At 45.3% G+C, this 19797-nt stretch overlaps 1 protein-coding gene across 1 annotated transcript in view; it reads left to right on the top strand.

Moving 5' to 3' along the window:
• RHEB (Ras homolog, mTORC1 binding) overlaps positions 1–18099 on the top strand; it is a 54202-nt gene extending 36103 nt beyond the window's left edge. Inside the window, exons 5-10 of the mRNA XM_034649555.1 lie at positions 3960–4027; positions 10165–10247; positions 10908–10964; positions 11080–11127; positions 11917–11998; positions 17581–18099. Of these exons, the coding sequence (XP_034505446.1) occupies positions 3960–4027; positions 10165–10247; positions 10908–10964; positions 11080–11127; positions 11917–11998; positions 17581–17673 (431 nt within the window). The 3' untranslated portion in view covers positions 17674–18099. The remainder of the gene's footprint in view (positions 1–3959; positions 4028–10164; positions 10248–10907; positions 10965–11079; positions 11128–11916; positions 11999–17580) is intronic.
• The last annotated feature ends 1698 nt before the right edge of the window (positions 18100–19797 follow it).

Genomic DNA, 19797 nt, shown 5'->3' with positions numbered 1-19797 from the left:
AGTGAACATCCAGCTTTCTTACCTTGATATTATTGCAGAAATTGAATGAGGTGACCTTACTTTGAAGGCTGTCAACATCATCTTTAATTGTGTTTTTAGTGTTTCCTATCTAATACTTAGTGTTCAGTAATAAGGACTTATCATCTCAAAAATTGATTAAGAATATTTATTAAGGTCTTTAGGGAGGAGCGAAAATGAATAGCAGGGTATATGGATCGCTTAAAAGTTCATGAGGCGTATGCAGACGTCAGTTTCTGTTTACCATGCTTCTGACCATTTAACCCAGGCAGAAACCCTTCCTCCACCCTGTCCTCTGCTGTTTGGTCAGAAACACTGTTCAATGATAACAGGGAATGAGAAATGGAACAGTTACCATAAGCCTGTTGCTAACAAATTTATAGATGGTTTAAGGTTTTAAAAAGCTCCGCACTCTGTAAATCTGGAAATAACCTGGTAATTATTTTATACTTAACTTTATAACCTAGAACAAGTGGTTCATAGCCAACATTCGGTGGTGACACATCTCTATGAAAGCATCACCACAAAAGCAAAAATTCTGGGACTGTGTCATCTCTTAAAATGGATATTGGAGAATAACATCAATAAAACCATGTGTTTTCTAGTTGGGGGAATTTTTATACCAAAAATACTACCTATGCAAATGTGCTTTATTACCTATCGTATCGTTAATCTAACAGCTCAATACAAACCAATTTGCTGTGGTGAATTTAGTAGCAGTAGTTTATACATTAAGGAGGAATAACAATTTATAACTTCTGCCATCTCAAGGTGGTACTGTTGATGCACTAATAAACCTCAGAAAATTGGAAAATTCTAATTAGGAGCTTTGCAACATCAAGCATTGCATGGTGGGTGGGCTTCTCAGTAGGATATGAATTAGGAGTCCTCAATACTTTAGTAACATAAATCTTACTTTATGCATTCCAAATTTTAGAAATCTATTACCTTGCTTATTTAAGTAGGCTTTACCAGTAAGTAGCTATTAAGTCTGCTTAGGGCAATTTCAGGATTTTTGGTTGGAAATTGGATTAATTTCTCTAGTGATTGAAAAAGGGAGGAGAAGGGAGAGGGGGTTCGAGGAAAGTGAGACAAGGAGAAAGCCAGCTTTCCGCTGCTACAGGAGGTTGCACATAGAGTACACAGAAGAATTGATTCCTAGTTTATGGAACTGACAGATCTCTTATTACACTTCCTTTTTTTCTATAGTAATAAGAATAGGCAGTTTTCCATGACAGATGGAAGGGCCTCGATTTCATTTTGCTGCTGTGCGTTGGAGGATTTACATCCTTTTTATGGGCAAGAATATACGAAAACATTGTTTAATAATTTTATTTCTTATATCTTATGTACAATTACATGTCCTCCCTTTTTACTCTAAGCTCATGGCCAGTATTTCTCCGGTCTCCTTGGCTGATTCTTCATCTTGTGTACCTGGCAGCATAGGGCGCCCTTGGGCTCCGACGTTGGGTTCAGGCTTTCTCTGTGCTTGGTCACCAGGGACCTGCCCCTCTCCGCGAATCTGCTCTTCTCGCAGTAGCCCCAGCCCCACCCTCTGCCCTGAACTCTGAGCTTTTTTGTTTAGCGGCCCTCACTTCCCCATCGGTGTAGGCTGCTTCGTTCCTGTCTCCGCCCATCCCCAGTGCTCCGCCCCCAGGCTTTCCTGAGTTGGTAAGGCTTATCAGGCATCTCCTTGCTCAGGCCAAAAACCCTTGAGTTGTCCTGCCTCTCCAAGTCCACACCCTACTTCCAGCCAGTCAGAGATCCTTTGGGGCTCTACCCTTGAACTACACCTTTTCTGCCCTCTCTGCCCCGCTGATCCAGACCCCCCGTTGTCGTCTTCAGGTCCTGAGTCTGTATAGGCACTGTATGATGGGCTTCCGCCAGTGGCCTCTGTGCACTCTTGCCCGTTTCTGTTATTCACAGCATAGCTAGAGTGATCTCTTTAAAATATAAATCAGACCAGGTTACTCCCCTACCCAAAACCCTAGTTTCCCATCACATAGAATAAAACTCTGAAGTCCTTACCATCATCTCCTGTATGGTCTTCTGCCTCCTCCCCAGCCTGGTTACCTGCCCACCACTCTCTCAGCCCCTGCTGCGCCAACCTTCTTTTCCTCACTGGTCGCTTTTGTCACTCGCTATTTGACCTCGCCCTGGACGCTCCTCTCCCAGAGGAGATGCCTGAGAGTGTCTGGGTCTGCCTGCCTTCCCCGGGGCTGGAAGCTCACTGAGGTCAGCTGCAGTATTTCGAGAGCACCCAGAACAGTGCTCCTGGGGATAATAGGTACTCAAGAAACAGCTCTTGCATGAATGAATCATGTTTTCATAGTAATTACGTTCTACTTCATAACCGCAATTACTTTGTTCTAATTGGAGGTTACTTGTTTTATTGTTCACCGCTGTTGCTTCCATAATTTTCACCAAGTTTAAAAGGCACATTTTGAGCCTACCTGACTAAGGTGTCAGGGGCAGGTGTTTGCACGGGAATATCATGACTGCCCCCTGGCTGACAGTGATCGAAAACGCAGTCGATGCAAGATGCATCCCAAGTTCAGAGAGGCTGCAAATGTGAAAAAAAATACAATAAGAATTTTTTCTTAGAATTAACGAAACAGATTATATTGGGTACTTCCTATCTTGAAATACTTGGATTTGGTTTTCATCTGATTTAATTATTCCCTAAAGTGGTCGTCTCCATCAAGGGCACAAGAGTGAGAAAAAGTGTGGCAGTCTGCTTGGGTGGCGTGGTCCGTGGTTTTTGCCCACCTGCTTCCCGCACCCCTGCTTGCAGTAGGAGGCTACGATGCTAGCATGAGCTTCCCTTTCTCTCCCTGTGGACCTCAGCATTCAGATAAGATCTCCTCTCTATCCCCCTTGTCACTTAAAAGTTTTCTCTTGGGGTGCCTGGGTGGCTCGGTCGTTAAGCGTCTGCCTTTGGCTCAGGGCATGATCCCCGTGTTCTGGGATCGAGCCCACATCAGGCTCCTCTGCTGAAGCCTGCTTCCTCTCCCACTCCCCCTGCTTGTGTTCCCTCTCTCGCTGGCTGTCTCTCTCTCTGTCAAATAAATAAATAAATAAAATCTTTTTTAAAAAAAAGTTTTCTCTTGTGATATTCCTGGGTCTGTTTCTGCTTTCCCTTTTGGCTGTGGGAGACAGTGGGCAACAGTGGGTCCTCTCCCAGCCGTGCAAGGGATAGATTCTGCTACCCGGTTCTAGTCAAGTCAAATGGGCAGCCAGGAGATTGGAGGACTCACATGTCTGAGACAAATGGCTGGGACCAGGGATGCAAAAGACATCAGTTCCCTTTCGTTGTCAGAGTTCCAGATGGTTACGCTTTAATATTCTGTTACTATTAATAGTTCTTTCCTCTTTTGTCTACATTTATTTGAAGTCTGTCTCCTCAGAATTCTGAATTGACTTTTCCGGAAGTTATTTGAGTCTGGTTTTTTCCCTCGTGGTAGGGAAAAGAAGTTGTCACAAAATTGCTTGGATCCTTAAGCTAAGCAGGAATGATGGCTTCATGCAGAACACCTGTTCCATTGCTGTTTTATCTGTCAATAAAATTATTAATTTTTTTATGTACTGAAAGTTCTTAATACTGCAGTTAATTTTAGCTCTTGTGCTCTGACATCAGACTTCCTATAAATTAATGAAAAGTTTTGTGCTTTGGGTTCATTCTCGACCTCAAACTTGATGTCACGTGTTTCACTTTTTCACAAGAGGAAGGCGTAGCCACAGATAGGCACTCAAGTGACTTTTACAGGATGTGAATTATTGCCTAATTTCAGTTCCTTTGAAAAAGGTTTAAGGCCTGCTGAACCTTGATTTTCATCAGTCAGCCAGTATTTCTTAGTTAGAAGTGGAAGTGGGGGAAGAATCTGTAAACGTGGGCTGATCTGTTCCATTGAACTAATATTTAATTCCTTTTTCCCCTGTAGCTTTCACAAAATTGATCACAGTCAATGGACAAGAATATCATCTTCAACTTGTCGACACAGCTGGGCAAGTAAGTCTCTCCAGTGTCTCGGAATCTCCTCTCTGTCCTTCTGTCTGACGGTCCTGGCCCTGCCGCCGATGCTTCAACACAGCAGCAATGCCGAGGAAACCCTTCAGGGTTCGTGTGTGGCTGAATACTAATAGGCTGTCTACTAAGAGACACTTACGGCAGTTTTTCCAAATCATTGACTTGCTCTTCTGCTTTAGAATGGTGTGAAATATACTCGTAACATTGGGAAGGTTTGTATTTCTCACAGGATAGTGTATTTCTGTTTTTCTAAACTTGCGTTCTATATCAGAATCATATTACTGCTTTTTCTTCCTTTCCAATACGTATGCCACATGAAGACAAAGTAAGTCTTTTCCAGGGGAAAGGCATGCGAAAGGAGCTGGTTTATAGATGAGTCATATGATTACTAGATTAGGGAGTGTTGATTTGATTTGTAGACAGTAGGTAATTGCCAAAGATTAAGTAACCCAAAAAAAAAAAAAAAATCCAACACCATATTCACGGTTTAATGTAGTAGGGATTTGAGGAATGGAAGACCAGGGAATTGACTAGAAGCAGTGGGTGAAAGACATTGAGAGAACTTGAAGGGTACAAAGAAACCCCTTAACCCTGACAGCTGAACTTCCCCATTCCCATGACACCCGTCCAGCCTTTACTAGAAACCATTTTTTTAGGCTGAATCTGTTAAAACAGTTGCTGGAGTGTGAGGATGTTGGTCTCTGAGTCCTTCCTTGCTCTTACAGTCAACAAAGGATCAGACTAGCAGGAGGGTGTGTGTAGTGTAATCTGGTCTGCCATGTTAGATGGAGGCTTTCCTTCTGGAACCTGGGGAGATGGAGATAGACCGAGAATGGTTTGGCCTGTCTTGTGGGTTTGGAATGAACTCCCTCTGCTTTATGTTTTGAAGTGAACATAGAAGCAGAGTGTAGCCTCCTAGTGGAGCAAGAAAATAGCTATCTTGAGTGGTTTGAGCACCTGTATTGAGTGGTTTGAGCACTGAAGAAACCCTGGAGTTTCAATTCTGGAAGCTTCAAAGTAAATAAATGGGATGTGTGTATCACAGAGATCTACCACACTCCCCCGTTCACCCTACACACGCCCCCTGGTGGTGGGTATAATGGGCTTCTGTCATCAGGCCTCATGACGGCTGCCTTAGAGCAGAGCCCTCCTAGGCTTTTACTCTGCAGGGTACCTGTCCAGTGACAGAAAGGGGGTTTGGAGCTTAAAGGAACAAGGGGGAGCAGTAGAAGTCTCCATAGGGGAGTGAGGATGTGGAGGACGCAGCTTATTTTAGAAGTTACCATAGAAGATCCTCTGGGATAAGACATTGTATTGGATTCTGAGAGTTTGTATCTTTTATGGTTAAAGTGACTGTAATTCATTGCCTAGAACAGGACACTTTTAAGAGTGAAGGGAGCCCTGGTAATAATTATGCTGGGACAGAGGGTGCTAACTGATAGTGCCATGGGCAAAGAAGCACAGCCACGTCATTCATAGAGGGCCTCTGACATTATCCAGATCTTGGTTTGCTTTTTGCATCTTCGTTTTGAATTTTCATTAAGCTTCTGGAAAGTGGGAATGAGGATGTAAATTGGCACATCACTTTCATGTCATGTTACTGGAGAAATAATTTTGTAGTAGGCCAGAAGAAGAACCAGTATTTCAGGGTTGTTGGAACATGGGCTCTGCAGTCACGCTGCCGGCACTTGAATCCTGGCTTTTTTTTTTTGTACCAACCGGGTGACCTTGAGAAAGTTATGAACCTTTCTGTGCCTCAGATTCTTGCTCTGCAAACTGGCGATGTAGTGCCTGCCTTTACGGGACTGTTGCATGGTTTAGAGTGGATGTGCGAGCTTCACGAGGATTTGGTCCATATTTCTAGATCTTTGATGCTCCTAAGACCAGAGCAGTGCCTAGCATGGCAGCTTGATGTTGATGTTAACAAGACACTGAATGGAATAGTGCGGGTGTCGCTTATACTTGGAGTAGAGCTGTCCTTGAAAACATTTTTCTGGAGAGAAAATTCCTTTATGTTGACTCCTTATCAAAATAGAGATGTGTTCCTCTAGGGTTCTGTTTTGCTCTAAAGCATAAATGTACAGTGGAGCATCACGTGCCTTTAACTGTTTTAATGATAGAGTAATAAAGGATGCCCCGCCCCGAAGAAGCCGAGATCTCGGGGGGTGAGTGTATGGTGTGAGGGATGGCGAGGGCAAGGTCAGTGACTGGCTCTGCTTTTCTTGCTCCTGTGAGTTCTCTTACTGCCAGATAAGAATAGTTAGAGAATTTTTGCACAGAATATTTCCAAATTTAGCTGCCTTGAATAATTTGTTCTCATTGCAGCTAGTAGTTTTCTTCAGGGCTACATTCAATTAGGAGACTATGGAATAGAAGGTTACGTTCATATTTGTGATCCGTGATTATGTGACACACGCATTTCCTCATGCTGTGGTCCTGGAGAGCCACGTACACCTCATTCAGTAGCAGCTGGATGAGGTGTCACATTTACAGCTGCTCCAAGAGCTGTTTTTAAAATTGGATTCTGCTGGGCTGGGGCTGAGACAGCCTGCAGCAGGGGGAAATGATGTGGTAAAGGACAGATCCTGTCACCGCCACCTAGAGCGCATTTGTTCACTGGTATACACATTTTTGGAGTAAAACTGTAGCAACATATAATGGCACGTCCTATTTACTTAGTAGTTTATGTCGTATCTGGTTTCATTGCCCAGCAAGGGATGACGATGAACATAGTTAAATACAAGTCGATTATTTTTAGTTTGCATGAAAGATTTTGTTTGGGCCTAATTTAAGTAGACTCAGTGACAAGTGAGTCAGTGGCAGTCGTGTTCATAATGTCAAATCCCCTTTTTAAAAAAACAAGTATTAAGTTCAGTTTTTTAAAAATAGTACTAAATGCACATATTACAGAAATAAAATAGCACGAAATGGTACGTAGTAAAGCTTCCGTCTTTCCCACTCCGGCGGCATTAGCTCCACCCCTCCAAGAGCAGCCCCATCACCAGTTTCTAGTATACGTTTCCCAGATATTCTCTACGTGAATGTACAAATAGAGTTGGGTTTTTTTTTTCTTTTTCACACAAGAAGTAACGTATCTCTGTATCTCCATCTTGGAGGTGGTCCCATAGCCATACATACGGCCCCAGTTTTCCTCCCCATGGCTGCATAATACGTTGTCATTTGGATATAGCGTGCTTTGGCAATTAATCAGCGCGTAGGTGGTTTCCAGTCGTGCCAGCACCAGCAGTGACACCAGCGATCAGCGTCTTGTGTCATTTTCGACCGCGCACGTGTGGGTGGTTAAGAGCACGTTCTGGCAACAGGACTGCCGCATCCTCGGCCTGCAGTTACCTTCTCACTGGCAAGGAGCGAGGGCCTGTCGGCCTGCTTGCTCATCGGCACGGTGTTTACCAGATCTCTTGTTATCTGCCAGGCTGCTAGGTGAAGAAGGGTATCCCAGTTAATAAGTATTTTTCTTCTTATGAAGGAGTTTGAGCATATTTTCCTGTTTGAGGGCATTTGTATTTCCTTCTCTGGGAGTTATCCTGTTCGTGTACTTTGTCCTTTTTCTCTTGGGTGGACCATCTCTGCTTATTGGTTTGAGAGACCCTTTAATAATGTACAGAAAGTTAGCATTTTATGTGATGTGAGCCACAAGGTTTTGGGTTGTTTTCTGTCTATGGTTTTTGTTTGAAAGGTTTTAAGTCATGTGAAGAACTTTCTTATTTTCATATAGTTGAATTTATTAATCTCTTTTCAACTCATACTATTCCTTTTTTTTTTTTTTTTTTGAGAAAGAAAGAGAAAGCACTAGAGGGGAGGGGGAGAGGGAGAAGCAGACTCCCTGCTGAGCAGGGAGCCCTACATGGGGCTCTATCCCAGGACCCCGGGATCGTGACCTGAGCCGAAGGCAGAACCGACTGAGCCACCCAGGCGTCCCATCGACTGATACTGTTCTTAAAAAATTCTTCCATCTACTATGCATATGGTTTCCATTTTTAATCTTTAAATCCTCTACAATATATTTTTGCTCAAGTGTGAGTTAGAGATCCAGTGTAGCCATTCATTTATCCCCCAGATGCTTCTGCTTTTGTTCCCTATACGGCTTTGTTGAGGGTTACTTTTTACCCTTACTGAGCAGAACTGCCAATATTAGCATTTACCTAATTCCCGTCTGTCTGGGTCTTCATAGATTTTTCAGTCCACTTCATTTATGAAATAGTAGGTATTTATTTTAATTAAATAAGTATTTTTGTGATTTCACCCAGCTCCTTCTACTATTGCTGTTTCTCAGAAAAAATACACTTTTTATCAGGATTCTGTTACATTTAGAAATGTTAATTTAGGATCGATCAGTGGGTACCTTGATGACCTACACATTCTTGCCAAGGACCATGGCACGCTGTTCCATTTACTTACATCTTTGTTGTCTTGGGGGTATTTTACGATTTTCTTCAGATGGATCGTACACTTAAGTTTATTCCTAGAATTTTGTCCTTTTTGTTTGCTGTTACAGCTGACGTGCTTCCCCCCAGGATACTAACTGGTGGTGGTTTGCACCACGCCTCTGAAATATGATGACTCATTTATTTTATTTCCACATCTTCTCTTCAGGGAGAAAGTGATTTGAACTCTGGATCTACTGTAGCTCAGCAAGTGACTAAAATCATTTGGAATTTGTTTTTAATCTGGGTGGAAAGACCTGTCATTCCATTAACAAAAATGAATTCTCAAAATTTAACACTAAAATGAACTCAATTTAATGAAACTAATATGAAACTGATAATGAAAACAGAGGTTTTATTTTGCGTATGCGGTAAGCCCTGAGATGTAGAAATGCTGTCTTTTGATGAATGATTACTATTGATGATACCAAAGAGCTGATAGTAAAACTTAATTTTCCTTTGATTTTTATTTTTTAAAGATACTTTGTTATTATGGTAAATAGTAATAATTTGGGGCAGTAATTCAGGGCCATCATGAACATTAGTTGTAACCACACTGTGGAATTGCAAAGTTAACAGAGACAGTTACTTGGTATAATGATGGTTTGGCCTGATTTTCTATAATAGTGCTTGAGATATGTGGCATGTTGATAATTACATTTCAACAGAGAATGAAATGTTGTGTACTAAGGCAAACCGCACTTAAGTAGACCTTTAGTATGCTTTAATAATACTAAAGCCGAGGTGTTTTTTTTGTTTTTTTTTTTTTAAAGATTTTATTTATTTATTCGACAGAGATAGAGACAGCCAGCGAGAGAGGGAGCACAAGCAGGGGGAGTGGGAGAGGAAGAAGCAGGCTCATAGCGAAGGAGCCTGATGTGGGGCTCGATCCCATAATGCCGGGATCACGCCCTGAGCCGAAGGCAGACGCTCAACCGCTGTGCCACCCAGGCGCCCCTAAAGCCAAGTTTTGAGTTTCCTAAAGCTGCTTTATGAAACTGGGTACTGATACATTGTTTCGTAATGTGTACCTTTTTGTTTTTAATTTGTAGTCTTGCTCAATAAATAACTCATTTGATCCTCAGAAGTCTGGGTACACAAGATCCGGCGTTTTGATTTTCTCCTCTCTCCTTGCCCTCTCAAGTGCTGGGGACAAGCCACTAACGACCAATAGACTGGCACTGGGGCCATTGTGACTCACACGCAGAGAATAGGTTTAGTGGAGACATAACAGTTTTAGATAGGAAAATACAGATTTATGGAACAAACCAGAAGCACTCATGAATTTCCTGTGAGATCTAAGGTTTTGGACTTTTTCTCCATAAAAGAACTGTTCGTGCTTTTTTCCTCCTGTAGGATCACAGGACCTTTTGTCTTGTCATTTCTTCTGTCCTCTTTCCCCAGGAATTGCAGAAGTGTTATTAGCCTTCTCCCCAAAAGTCTTAGAATAGCCAGACTCATTTTTCGAATGTTGGCTTAAAGCAAGTATCAGCCCCAGACCTGTCTTAAATAAGTCCTGAGTGTTTGGGCTCTGTTTCTAGAAGAATATTGTAATCTACTTTTTGTTTCCTTTGATTTCTTTGACCAAGTCATGTGTGAAAAACTTTGGGTACAGGTTGCTTGTTATGCTGCATGAAGACTTCTACTCAAATGGAATTATTTTTTCTCCCACAGGATGAATACTCCATCTTTCCTCAGACATACTCCATAGATATTAATGGTTATATTCTTGTGTATTCTGTTACATCAATCAAAAGGTAGGACTCACTCCTGCTGCTTGCTTGAGTTTGTTTGCTCTGCATAGATAGCATTTGTCAGCATAGATCATGATGGAATTGGTTATAGTAACATCAGACTTACCAGGCTAAATGTTTTTCAGTGATTGTCTCGTGGAGCAAACAGGTGGTTAAGGGAAAAAAATATCCCAGTAGATGTTTTCTTACACGGATAGAATAAAAGCTCTGTATTTCCTCACTCCAGCTGCCTAGAGAAATAGTGATTGCACATGATCTGAGCTCTTCTGCTAATGGAAGTGGGAACTCCATAAATTGATTTACTTTTTGTGTGTTTTCACCATATTAGTGGGGAACACGGGCTGACTGCTAGGGCCCTCTAGCTAAAGAACATCCTGCAAATGTCTCGTCAGAGATTAAAATTTGTGTTTATGTGATTTGTCAGCCAAGTGTTAGACTTTCCCATTTAAATATCTCACCTATTTCATTTTGAATATTCTCAGTAAGGGTTGCTTGGTGTCAGATACATATAGGAAAGAATTAAGGAATTCCTTATGTTCAGGTTATTTTATATTAAAATGGTGAGTCGGTGACATATTTTTCCCACGATAAACATTATATAAGAAACATTTAAAAATGCCAGCACATAAGATGGACGTCTGATTTCATGCTTCTGTTTTACAGTTTTGAAGTGATTAAAGTTATTCATGGCAAATTGTTGGATATGGTGGGGAAAGTGCAGTAAGTAGTAACAGTTTCTCTCTTTTGTGAAATACACTCGTTATAGTTCTGTCTTCTGAACAATAAGATCTGGCACTGACTAGTTTCCTTTGGCTTTTTTGTCTCACGTGACTAGAATACCTATTATGTTGGTTGGGAATAAGAAAGACCTCCATATGGAAAGGTATGTAACTTCTGAGTAATTACTGATTTATTAAAATCGAGTCCGAGATGACGTACGCACTGAAGTACCTTTTGTAATTCCTGTTCCTGTGCTGATACTGTTCTGAATTGTAGCCTGCCTGTGTTCCGAAATATGGCAGTGGGTGTACCCAGGCAGGAGCAAGACCAGTATAAAATCTCACCCGTCCTGACCAATGTTTTCTCTAAAAAAGAGGGAGCAAACATGGTAGAAAATTGGCTTTGGGTTCTTCCACCATTTGTGCCAAGTGGACTCTTAAGAGACCACGGAAGCACTCGTTCGTTCAGCACCTAGTTTCTGAGTTACTGCAGTCAGGGTTCGATCAGCGAACCAGGGGCAAGGCCCCCACTGCTGCGGAGCTGGTCTGGAGACGAGGCTCGCCGGCTGGGTACCTGCGGCCTGCGTGCAGCGGAGTTGAGCTGGGGGCCCCTTCACAGCTGCCCCATCCTCGGGCGCTCACAGCCCAGTTCACCGTGAAACAGTCCGTGTCTGGGATACTGGAGTACTGGAAAACACAGTCGTGTTCTCTGAACCGCAAGGGCTTGCTGGAACATGGGTAACCCCGTAAGGCCACGTCTGTCCCGTTCCCCAACTCAGGCATCCTTAAAACGCTCCCCTGTGGCACACACTGGATGGTAAGACTGAGCAGAGAGCATTCTTCTGTGTGACAAGGAAAACAGTTGATAAAAGTGGAGCCTGTTCACTAATAATTCTAGATGTTTTCTAAATAAAGAGTGCAGCTTGTTAATTAGGATTTTCTTTTTCCCATAGGGTGATCAGTTATGAAGAAGGGAAAGCGTTAGCAGAGTCTTGGAACGCAGCTTTTTTGGAATCTTCTGCTAAAGAAAATCAGGTACCTATTTTGTAGAACTCCTTTCGTGCTGCAGCCGTCAGTCCCAGGCCTGTGTCCCCTGCCTGTGTCCCCTTAGTCAGCAGTGCCCTGCCCACCCTGCCACTCCTGTTGCACCTGTGTCCTTCCTTCGCCCACTTTCACATCGGCCTTGGGTTTCTCTCAGGATTCTGCTTACGAGGGGACCTAGGATATCTGTAGGATAAACAGAAGTTAAGAGTAAAGGAAAGACTACTTTGTGAACGTACGTTATCATTTTTGTTTTATATTAAACGCTGGTACAGAAATAAGTCCAGACATAGAAAAGAAACGAGAATGATCCTAAATCACGTTGGCAGTGATTTTGTGCCCACACCAATCCCCTTTCTCTGTAGGATGAAACAGAGGGCGATGGATGTATTGTTTCTCACGTAGAAACTATTAAGAACCATTTTACAGGCCCCTGTTCCCAGCTCAGCCCGGCAGATGTTCCATTGAAGGCACATCCTAGGAAGGCTGTCGGTTTTATCTGTGGAGGCTTCACGCAGCCTCTCTTACCTTCTGCTCCCAAGGCCTTACTGTAGCCCCGCAGCACCCAGCACCTCCTGCCTCCATTTTCCCTCCAGTGTTTCTCCACAGCTGCTAACCTTCGAAAGCGGCCGTCAGGTGGTGTCACCCTGTGCTAGAAGAACTGTCGGGGCGCCTGGGTGGCACAGCGGTTAAGCGTCTGCCTTCGGCTCAGGGCGTGATCCCGGCGTTATGGNGGGATCGAGCCCCACATCAGGCTCCTCCGCTGCGAGCCTGCTTCTTCCTCTCCCTCTCCCTGCTTCTTCCTCTCCCACTCCCCCTGCTTGTGTGCCCTCTCTCGCTGGCTGTTTCTATCTCTGTCGAATAAATAATAAAATCTTTAAAAAAAAAAAAAAAAGAAGAAGAACTGTCAGTGGGTTGCCCGTTGTCTAGAGAACAGACTCGGAGCCCTTAGGGATAAGGAGGGCAGGGCGGGGTCGGTGCTTTTCCAGTTCCTGTGTCCCCGTCCTTCTCAGTCCTCCTCAGGCACGACAGAGCGTGCCCACCACCTTCCCCACGGGGGACACTAGCCGAATGCACCCTCATGCTCTGCTCGGACCTCAGCTGTCCTTTCTCGAATTCACCACTTACATCCATACAGTGCTTTACAGCCTTTTAAAGTCTTTTCAGCTTGTTCTCTTGTTTGATCCTCAAAGAAGAGTAGTTGGTGTTCCCGTCTGTGAGGAAACTATTCAGTAAGGGTGACTGGCGCATCCTGGGTAAGGATGGCTGGCACGCTGTAGGTCACCTCTGCCACTTTTCCCCTAGCCCTCAAGGTTCTTTTCTCTTATCCCCCTTCATTCATTCCAAAATCCAAGACGTGTCATTTACCTTTGTATTCTCCATAATGTCCAGCACGGTGGACTCTGTCAGGACACCTATCTGGTAGATACTTAGATCCCCTTGACAGTCAAATCCCTTTGTCCCTGGGTTCAGCTAATGAGGGAGATTAAATCCGTGTGATCGGTTCCCAAGTGCCAGGTAACAAGGGATTCGTGTGACTCTGCTCAGCTCCTGAGTGCAGACAGTGAGAATTCAGATGCCAAGAGTTGAGATAGTAAGAGATACCTTCATTTCCTAATGGAATTAAATCAAACATTTATTGGGTGTCTAATCTGTCCTTAGGATCATTTAGTTGCACTATCTCATTTTGGAAGTGAATGTGAGAGGTCAATGAGTTTTGTAAGATCACTCTATTTAAATGGCGTAAGAACTAAGACTAAAGTTTAAATCTAACCCCAATTTGGTCCTCTCTCCTCTACACCATGCTTCCGGCGGATGGGAAGAGAAGGCCTCGTGCATGACCGAAGCATCATAGAGTAAAGCGTTCTTGGGGAGGGATACAGGCTGTCTGGATTACAGAGTCTGTGTGTTAACCTTGATTGGAATCTGCTTCTAAAAACCATATAAAAAACATTTTTGGTCCACTGGAAAGATTTTATTATGTTCTGTGTATATTAGGGAAATAATGTTAATTTCCGTAGATGCAATGATGGTATAAGAATTATGAAAAGAATATCCATATTCTTAGGAAATGCTGCAAACCAAAGTATTTAGGGGTCAAGTTTCATAATATCTGCAACTTACTTTCAAATGGGGTGGACGGACCGAGAGAGGGCAAGCAAATACAGCAAAGACATTAACATTTGTTGACTCGAGGTAGTGGGGCGAGGTGATTATTGTACAGTTCTCTCCTTTTTTCTGTATGCTTGAAATTTTGCATAAGAAAGATTTGAAAATGGTTAGAAGATAAGAACTTCCACTTAGAAGGCGGATCCTTAAGCCTGGGACGTACTATACAGCATGGTGACGACAGTTAACAATACCGTGTTGTTTTTGTTTGTATTTGAAGGTTGTTGAGAGAGTAGATGGTAAAAGTTCTCACCACAAGAAAAAAAGAATTGTAACCTTGTGGCAGTGGATGTGAACTGGATTTGCTGTGGGGCTCACTTCCCAGTATATATAAATCATTATGTCCTACGCTGCAAACTCACACAGTGTTATGTGTCACTTACACCTCATTTTAAAAATGTCATTCAAGGTGGAGGAGTGCTGTTGAATGGCCCCAGCTGTCTTGGTTCTGTTTGCTACCTTCACTCTTTCTCTCTGGCGAAGGTCTGGGGGTCCTGACGCAGTCATTCCGTCCGACACGGTCCTTACCTAGGTGGCAGCCACAGGGTTGTGTCACTGTTCGGGTGACCCCTGCGCAGCACGCACCACTGTTGCGTGTGTGTCTGGCAGCTACGGGCATTCCCACTGGCAGCCCCGGATGCGTCGGTAGCTTGTGGGCCCTCCCCCAGTGTGATTAGGGGGCATTGCCCCGGAAGGCCCACCGCTCGGGTTAGTGGATCCTTCTGACAATGACCTGTGATGGTCTGTTGGAGCTGCGTACGCTAGTGCGGGGTTTCGGGGTGCAGGCCTCTGCTGCCTGCTGTACGCCGTACTTCACTGCGGCTTCCGGTTGTGATGTGGCTCTCGGTCGATTTGTTCTCTGTCTCGGTGCTTCCTTTAGAAGGTAGCGTGGTGCTTTCCAAGACACAGGGAAAACACGAGTCAGGCTGAGGGCTCAGAGCTAAAGAGAAAGGACTCCAGCTTCTGTGATTCTTCTCGGTTTTGATATATTTAGCAAATTGATCTGATATCAGCTAAGCATGCCGAGGAAGGCAAGGGTCCTGTGTGGCCGCCTCACACGGCTCAAGCCAGAGAAGCTCAAAGATGAGGGGACGCACTCGTCGTCGTCTGTTCTGCTCTCGCGCTGCCCTCAGTCCAGCAGGCTCCTCGTTAGACAGGAAATGAATCCTTCAGTTGTACCCAAATCAGGTAAATACAGCAGTGACACGAAGTTCTTGGGACACCAACGGCCTGGGCAGCCATCTCAGATGTGTGTCTAGAGATGTCCCCGCTCTCTGTCACACGCTCGTACTCCTGCCCACGTGGTCTTGGGATGTGCTGAAGGGAATCAGGAGACCCCAAGCCTGGCGAGTCTCTCCCCGCCTACAGGGGAGAAACCAAGTAATTCTGCTCCCTTACGTTAGAGGTGTAAGTGATTCTAACCCACGTACATGCTAGAATGCTTGCCGCTGTTCGTATCGGGTAGGGAGAGAACTTGTGTAGTAAAGACGCGTGCACACACACCACACACCAGTGGGCGTGTGATCAGGGACCAGTCTGTGTGAACTGCTCAGATGTTTCATTGGTAATTTTTCAAGTATAGCTTGTCATTTGTATTATTCGGTGGACTTTGTTAACTGTGTGCTCGGTAGTAAAAATGGTCAAGGTCGTGAGAATCCTACACTCGGGCTATTACTGAACTGTAGGATGTGCTTGCAGCTCGGGCTTATTTCTTGTGGAGGCCTGCAGCTATATTTTAGCAATGAGATGAAAGAGAATACTTGGGCCGAGTCACATCACACAGAGAATCAAGGAGGATTCTGAGATTTATCTAGAAAGCCAAATTCCAGGCACACTGTGTTTTCTTGGTGAGAGTTTGGCACGTGTTTTTCCAAACATTTGTCTGTGCATTTTTGTACAGTGAGACAAACAACTTGTTTGTCTAATCATGGGAAAGGAGGAAACCTTGCTGAAGCCAGTGACCTTGATTAGACAAGTGGGGTGGGATCTAGGGCCGGCTTTAGCTGAATTAGGGGTGCCTTGTCCATGGCAGCAGGGAAGGAGCCAGAGCCGATGAGCCCAGACTCAAGGGGTGGTCAGTTTGGTGGACGATGGAGTATGTAGAATTCTCTTATGAATGCTGCGAGTTTCCCAGCGAGCTGGAAAACACACTTACCAGCTGAGTGTGAGAATGGGGGAGAGGTTTAAGAAATCCCAGGAGAAAGGCAAGGCATGAAAGCTTCATCTGGGGAGTGGCTAGACCAGGGAAATGCAGTTGGGTGATGCCAAGGGTCCCCTTTGGAGTCCAGGTCCCAGAGGAAAAGTGAGCCGGGCCACTCTGGCTGTGTGGCTGCAGGTGCCGAGCCGGTGGATGGCTGGCAGTGACAGTGGGGGTGGGCTGTGAAGTCAATGCTGGCCAGGGAGGACAGTGAGGACGAGAAGTGGTTAAGGGACAGAGAAGTGTCCTCAGACAAGGAAGCTGTTGCCTGTGGGACTAAGAATTGCAGAGTTTGGGGTATTGAGGGAAGGAGGGAGTGAGGGAGAGAAGGAAGGTGGGTATGGTGGGTACTTGACACTGGGTGATGGGGAGGGGTAGCTATTGGTATTGACAAGATCTAGGTGCTGCCCCTCGAGGCTGTTGAGAACAGGGGCGTTTTTTGGTTATCATCAGGGACAGGTGTTCAGCCTAAGAGGGGATTCCCCGCCCTAAAATACCAGTGACTCCTCACGAAGGGCTCATGGGGCTGCCCGTGGGGCTGAGAGGCTGCGGTCGAGAAAGACCGGTCACTGGAGGAGAGGAGGTCATGGGGTGGAGAGCAGCGTTGGAGACAGTGACGCTGCTCCAGAGGGAAGAGGGGAGACAACTCGGGGTTCGTATGTGGCTCGAAGGTGGCTTATATCACTGTCCAGCTGTGTAAGAGTTGAAGCTGAGAGTTTCAAGGAAGTAGGAGGCACAGGTCGGAGGGGTCAGTGAGGAGCAGGAAGAGCCCCGGCCCTGCTGTCAGTCCCGTGGTTCAGGGCTGTGAAGAGAGAACCCCACCCCCCCACCCCCCTCGGGGAAAGGGCTACAGGGAGACAGCGTTCTGATGGGAATGAGAGCCGACAGGTGAGGGGGTGCTCGCACTGGACCCTGAAGCTCCAGAGGCACCGTAGCAGGGGGAGGGGGGAGGACTCCTTGGGTGCCCGTGGTGACTGGTGAAAACGGGTCAGAAGCATGATGTGAGGTTAGTTCTCAAGTCAGGTGGTGGGGGGGGGTGGAGGTGAGGCAGGGAGGGAGTCCGGGGCTCCTGCAGATTGGGGGCGTCTGCACCTCCACCTGCAGGGGGGATTGTGGGTGGTGGGCCTGTTTGAGTCCTGCCAGCAGTAGAAATATTCATCAGGGTTCCACTTTAAAACTAATGCGGTCTAGTTTTCTCTCTGATTTTCAGACGGCTGTTGATGTTTTTAGAAGGATAATTTTGGAGGCAGAAAAAATTGATGGGGCCGCTTCACAAGGAAAGTCTTCCTGCTCGGTGATGTAATCCTGCCCGGAACTGGAGGACACTGGGAGTCGATCCTGCCCGAAGAAGCAGACTGCCCATTATCCTTTCAGATAAACTCAGCTTCTTTTTCCTTCTGTTAACCTGAAAGATTTCATTTGGGTCAGAGCTTTTTCCTGCCCCACCCCCCTTTCAGATTATGTTAAACTCTGACTCTGTCCAAATGAGTTCACTTCCATTTTCAAATTTTAAGCAATCATATTTTCAATTTATATATTGTATTTCTTAATAATATTATGACCAAGAATTTTATCGGCATTAATTTTTCAGTGTAGTTTGTTGTTTAAAATAATGTAATCATCAAAATGATACATATTGTTACACTACTATTAACTAGGCTTCGATATATCAGTGTTTATTTCATTGTGTTAAATGTATACTTGTAAATAAAATAGCTGCAAACCTTAACCCCTCGGGCTGCCTAAGTGTGGCTTTTAAAGAAGAAAACGTGGTCCTCTGGAGGAGATCTTGCCCTGCCTTGCGGATGGCTCCTGCTGGGGGGGAGGATGTGGCCGTGGGCGGAGGTGAGTGGAGCCCACAGGGCCAGCCTGCTGACCTCAGGGGCTTGGGGGCCCTGGCGCCTGGCGGGCCCACCAGACAGCAGGGCCGTGGACAGTTGGGAAGAGCACCAGAACTGGGCTGGCTCTCATTTGACCCCAGCTGAGTGGCCTTGAGGGGTTTGTGAAGGGAGTTAGTGGCCAGTAGTGACTGTCCTCCCCTCTACCCTCAGAGCCCCCACCTTGAGTGGGGGGCTTCGTGCTGTGGGAGCACCGAGCAGAGCCCTCTCCTTACCCTGCTGCTTGCCTGTAGGCCACTTGAAGACAAGGGGAAGTTAAGAGTCACTTCCTGTTTCTCCTTGGGCCTTGCTTGATGTCCACCGCAGACAGGATCTGATTCAGATCCCACAACACCGAGTTGTTTCAAGGGCGGGAAGTGTTGCCAGTAAGGGGCGGGGGGAGCTTTGAGAACCGCCTTCGGACCCCGACCGCACCCCTCCTGCTCCACAAGGACCAGCTAGGAGCAAGGAGGTTCTCCTTTGCACGGTGGCCGCCACATCGACTCGTAAGTCCCACTTGAGTGGCGCTTTCCCAGTGACGGTGCACAGAGCCAGTTCTGACCATGAAGCAAATGTTATCACTGACTTTATTAATAAAAGATAGTGTTTCAAATACTCAAAATTTTTTTTGACCACACAGTATTGTCACTTATTAACAGGCTTTATTCTTAGGCCTTGTGTTCTGCATGGGTCCTCCATGTGTGGGACTGTGTTAAATCCGGATCCGCTTCTGGAAGGAATTTCTGTGTAAATGGGAACGTTGAGCACGTTCGTGTTGGAAGCCAGCTCTCACCAAGTGATCCTCAGAGGACCGGGCCCTGTCTGGAGGTGGCCCTGGGTTCCTTTACGTAGTGCTTCTTCACCTACTCACTCCCCATGGTTACTGTTCTTTTTTTTTTCCTCCCAAGTTTTTATTGAAACATCAGTTAACATGCAGTGAGACTGTGCTACGTGTCGTGAACACAGCAGGGAAACCCGCACCCTGTAGAGAGAGCTTGCCTCCAACCTTGAGCCTTGGAGATACTACAGGGCCGGGCCAGTCCTGCTCCCTGTGCGTCGATCCCGTCCACAGACAGTTGGTTGACTTACTGGATGGACTGAGCATGGTGTGCGTTCCAGACGTGGTGCTGCGGCTCCAGGCTTCAGTGACGAGTGCTCACTCCCTTGAGGTGCCGATAGGAGGTGGTTGGTAACCACCTGTGCTCTGCTGATGTTACAGTTTGCTTCCCAGCTGCCCTGTGAAGAAGGTGCCGCCCTATTTACAGACGAGGAAACCATCTTAAAGGGGTCAGCAATGGGTTAATGCCAATGACCAAATCCATTTTGTGTCCTCTCTGCCAATGTGATATCTGAGCTTCTGAAGAAATTCTGGCAACTACCAGATTTGACTTCAGTTTTTTTTGTTATTTAATATTGTGTTCAATCAGTCACTTCTTGGCCTTTTTTTCTTAACGTTTTAACATTTCTGAAATCAAAAATGAGTCTTAGGATCAATGAAAAAGCATCATGTTCAGAAAGATAATGTTTTTCTTAGTGGTATGTAAATGTCC

This window comes from Ailuropoda melanoleuca, chromosome 1 (assembly GCF_002007445.2).
Source record: "Ailuropoda melanoleuca isolate Jingjing chromosome 1, ASM200744v2, whole genome shotgun sequence".
NCBI classification, from domain to species: domain Eukaryota; kingdom Metazoa; phylum Chordata; class Mammalia; order Carnivora; family Ursidae; genus Ailuropoda; species Ailuropoda melanoleuca.
Note: the sequence above shows the minus strand (reverse complement) of the source record. Positions and strands in the feature narration are given on the sequence as shown.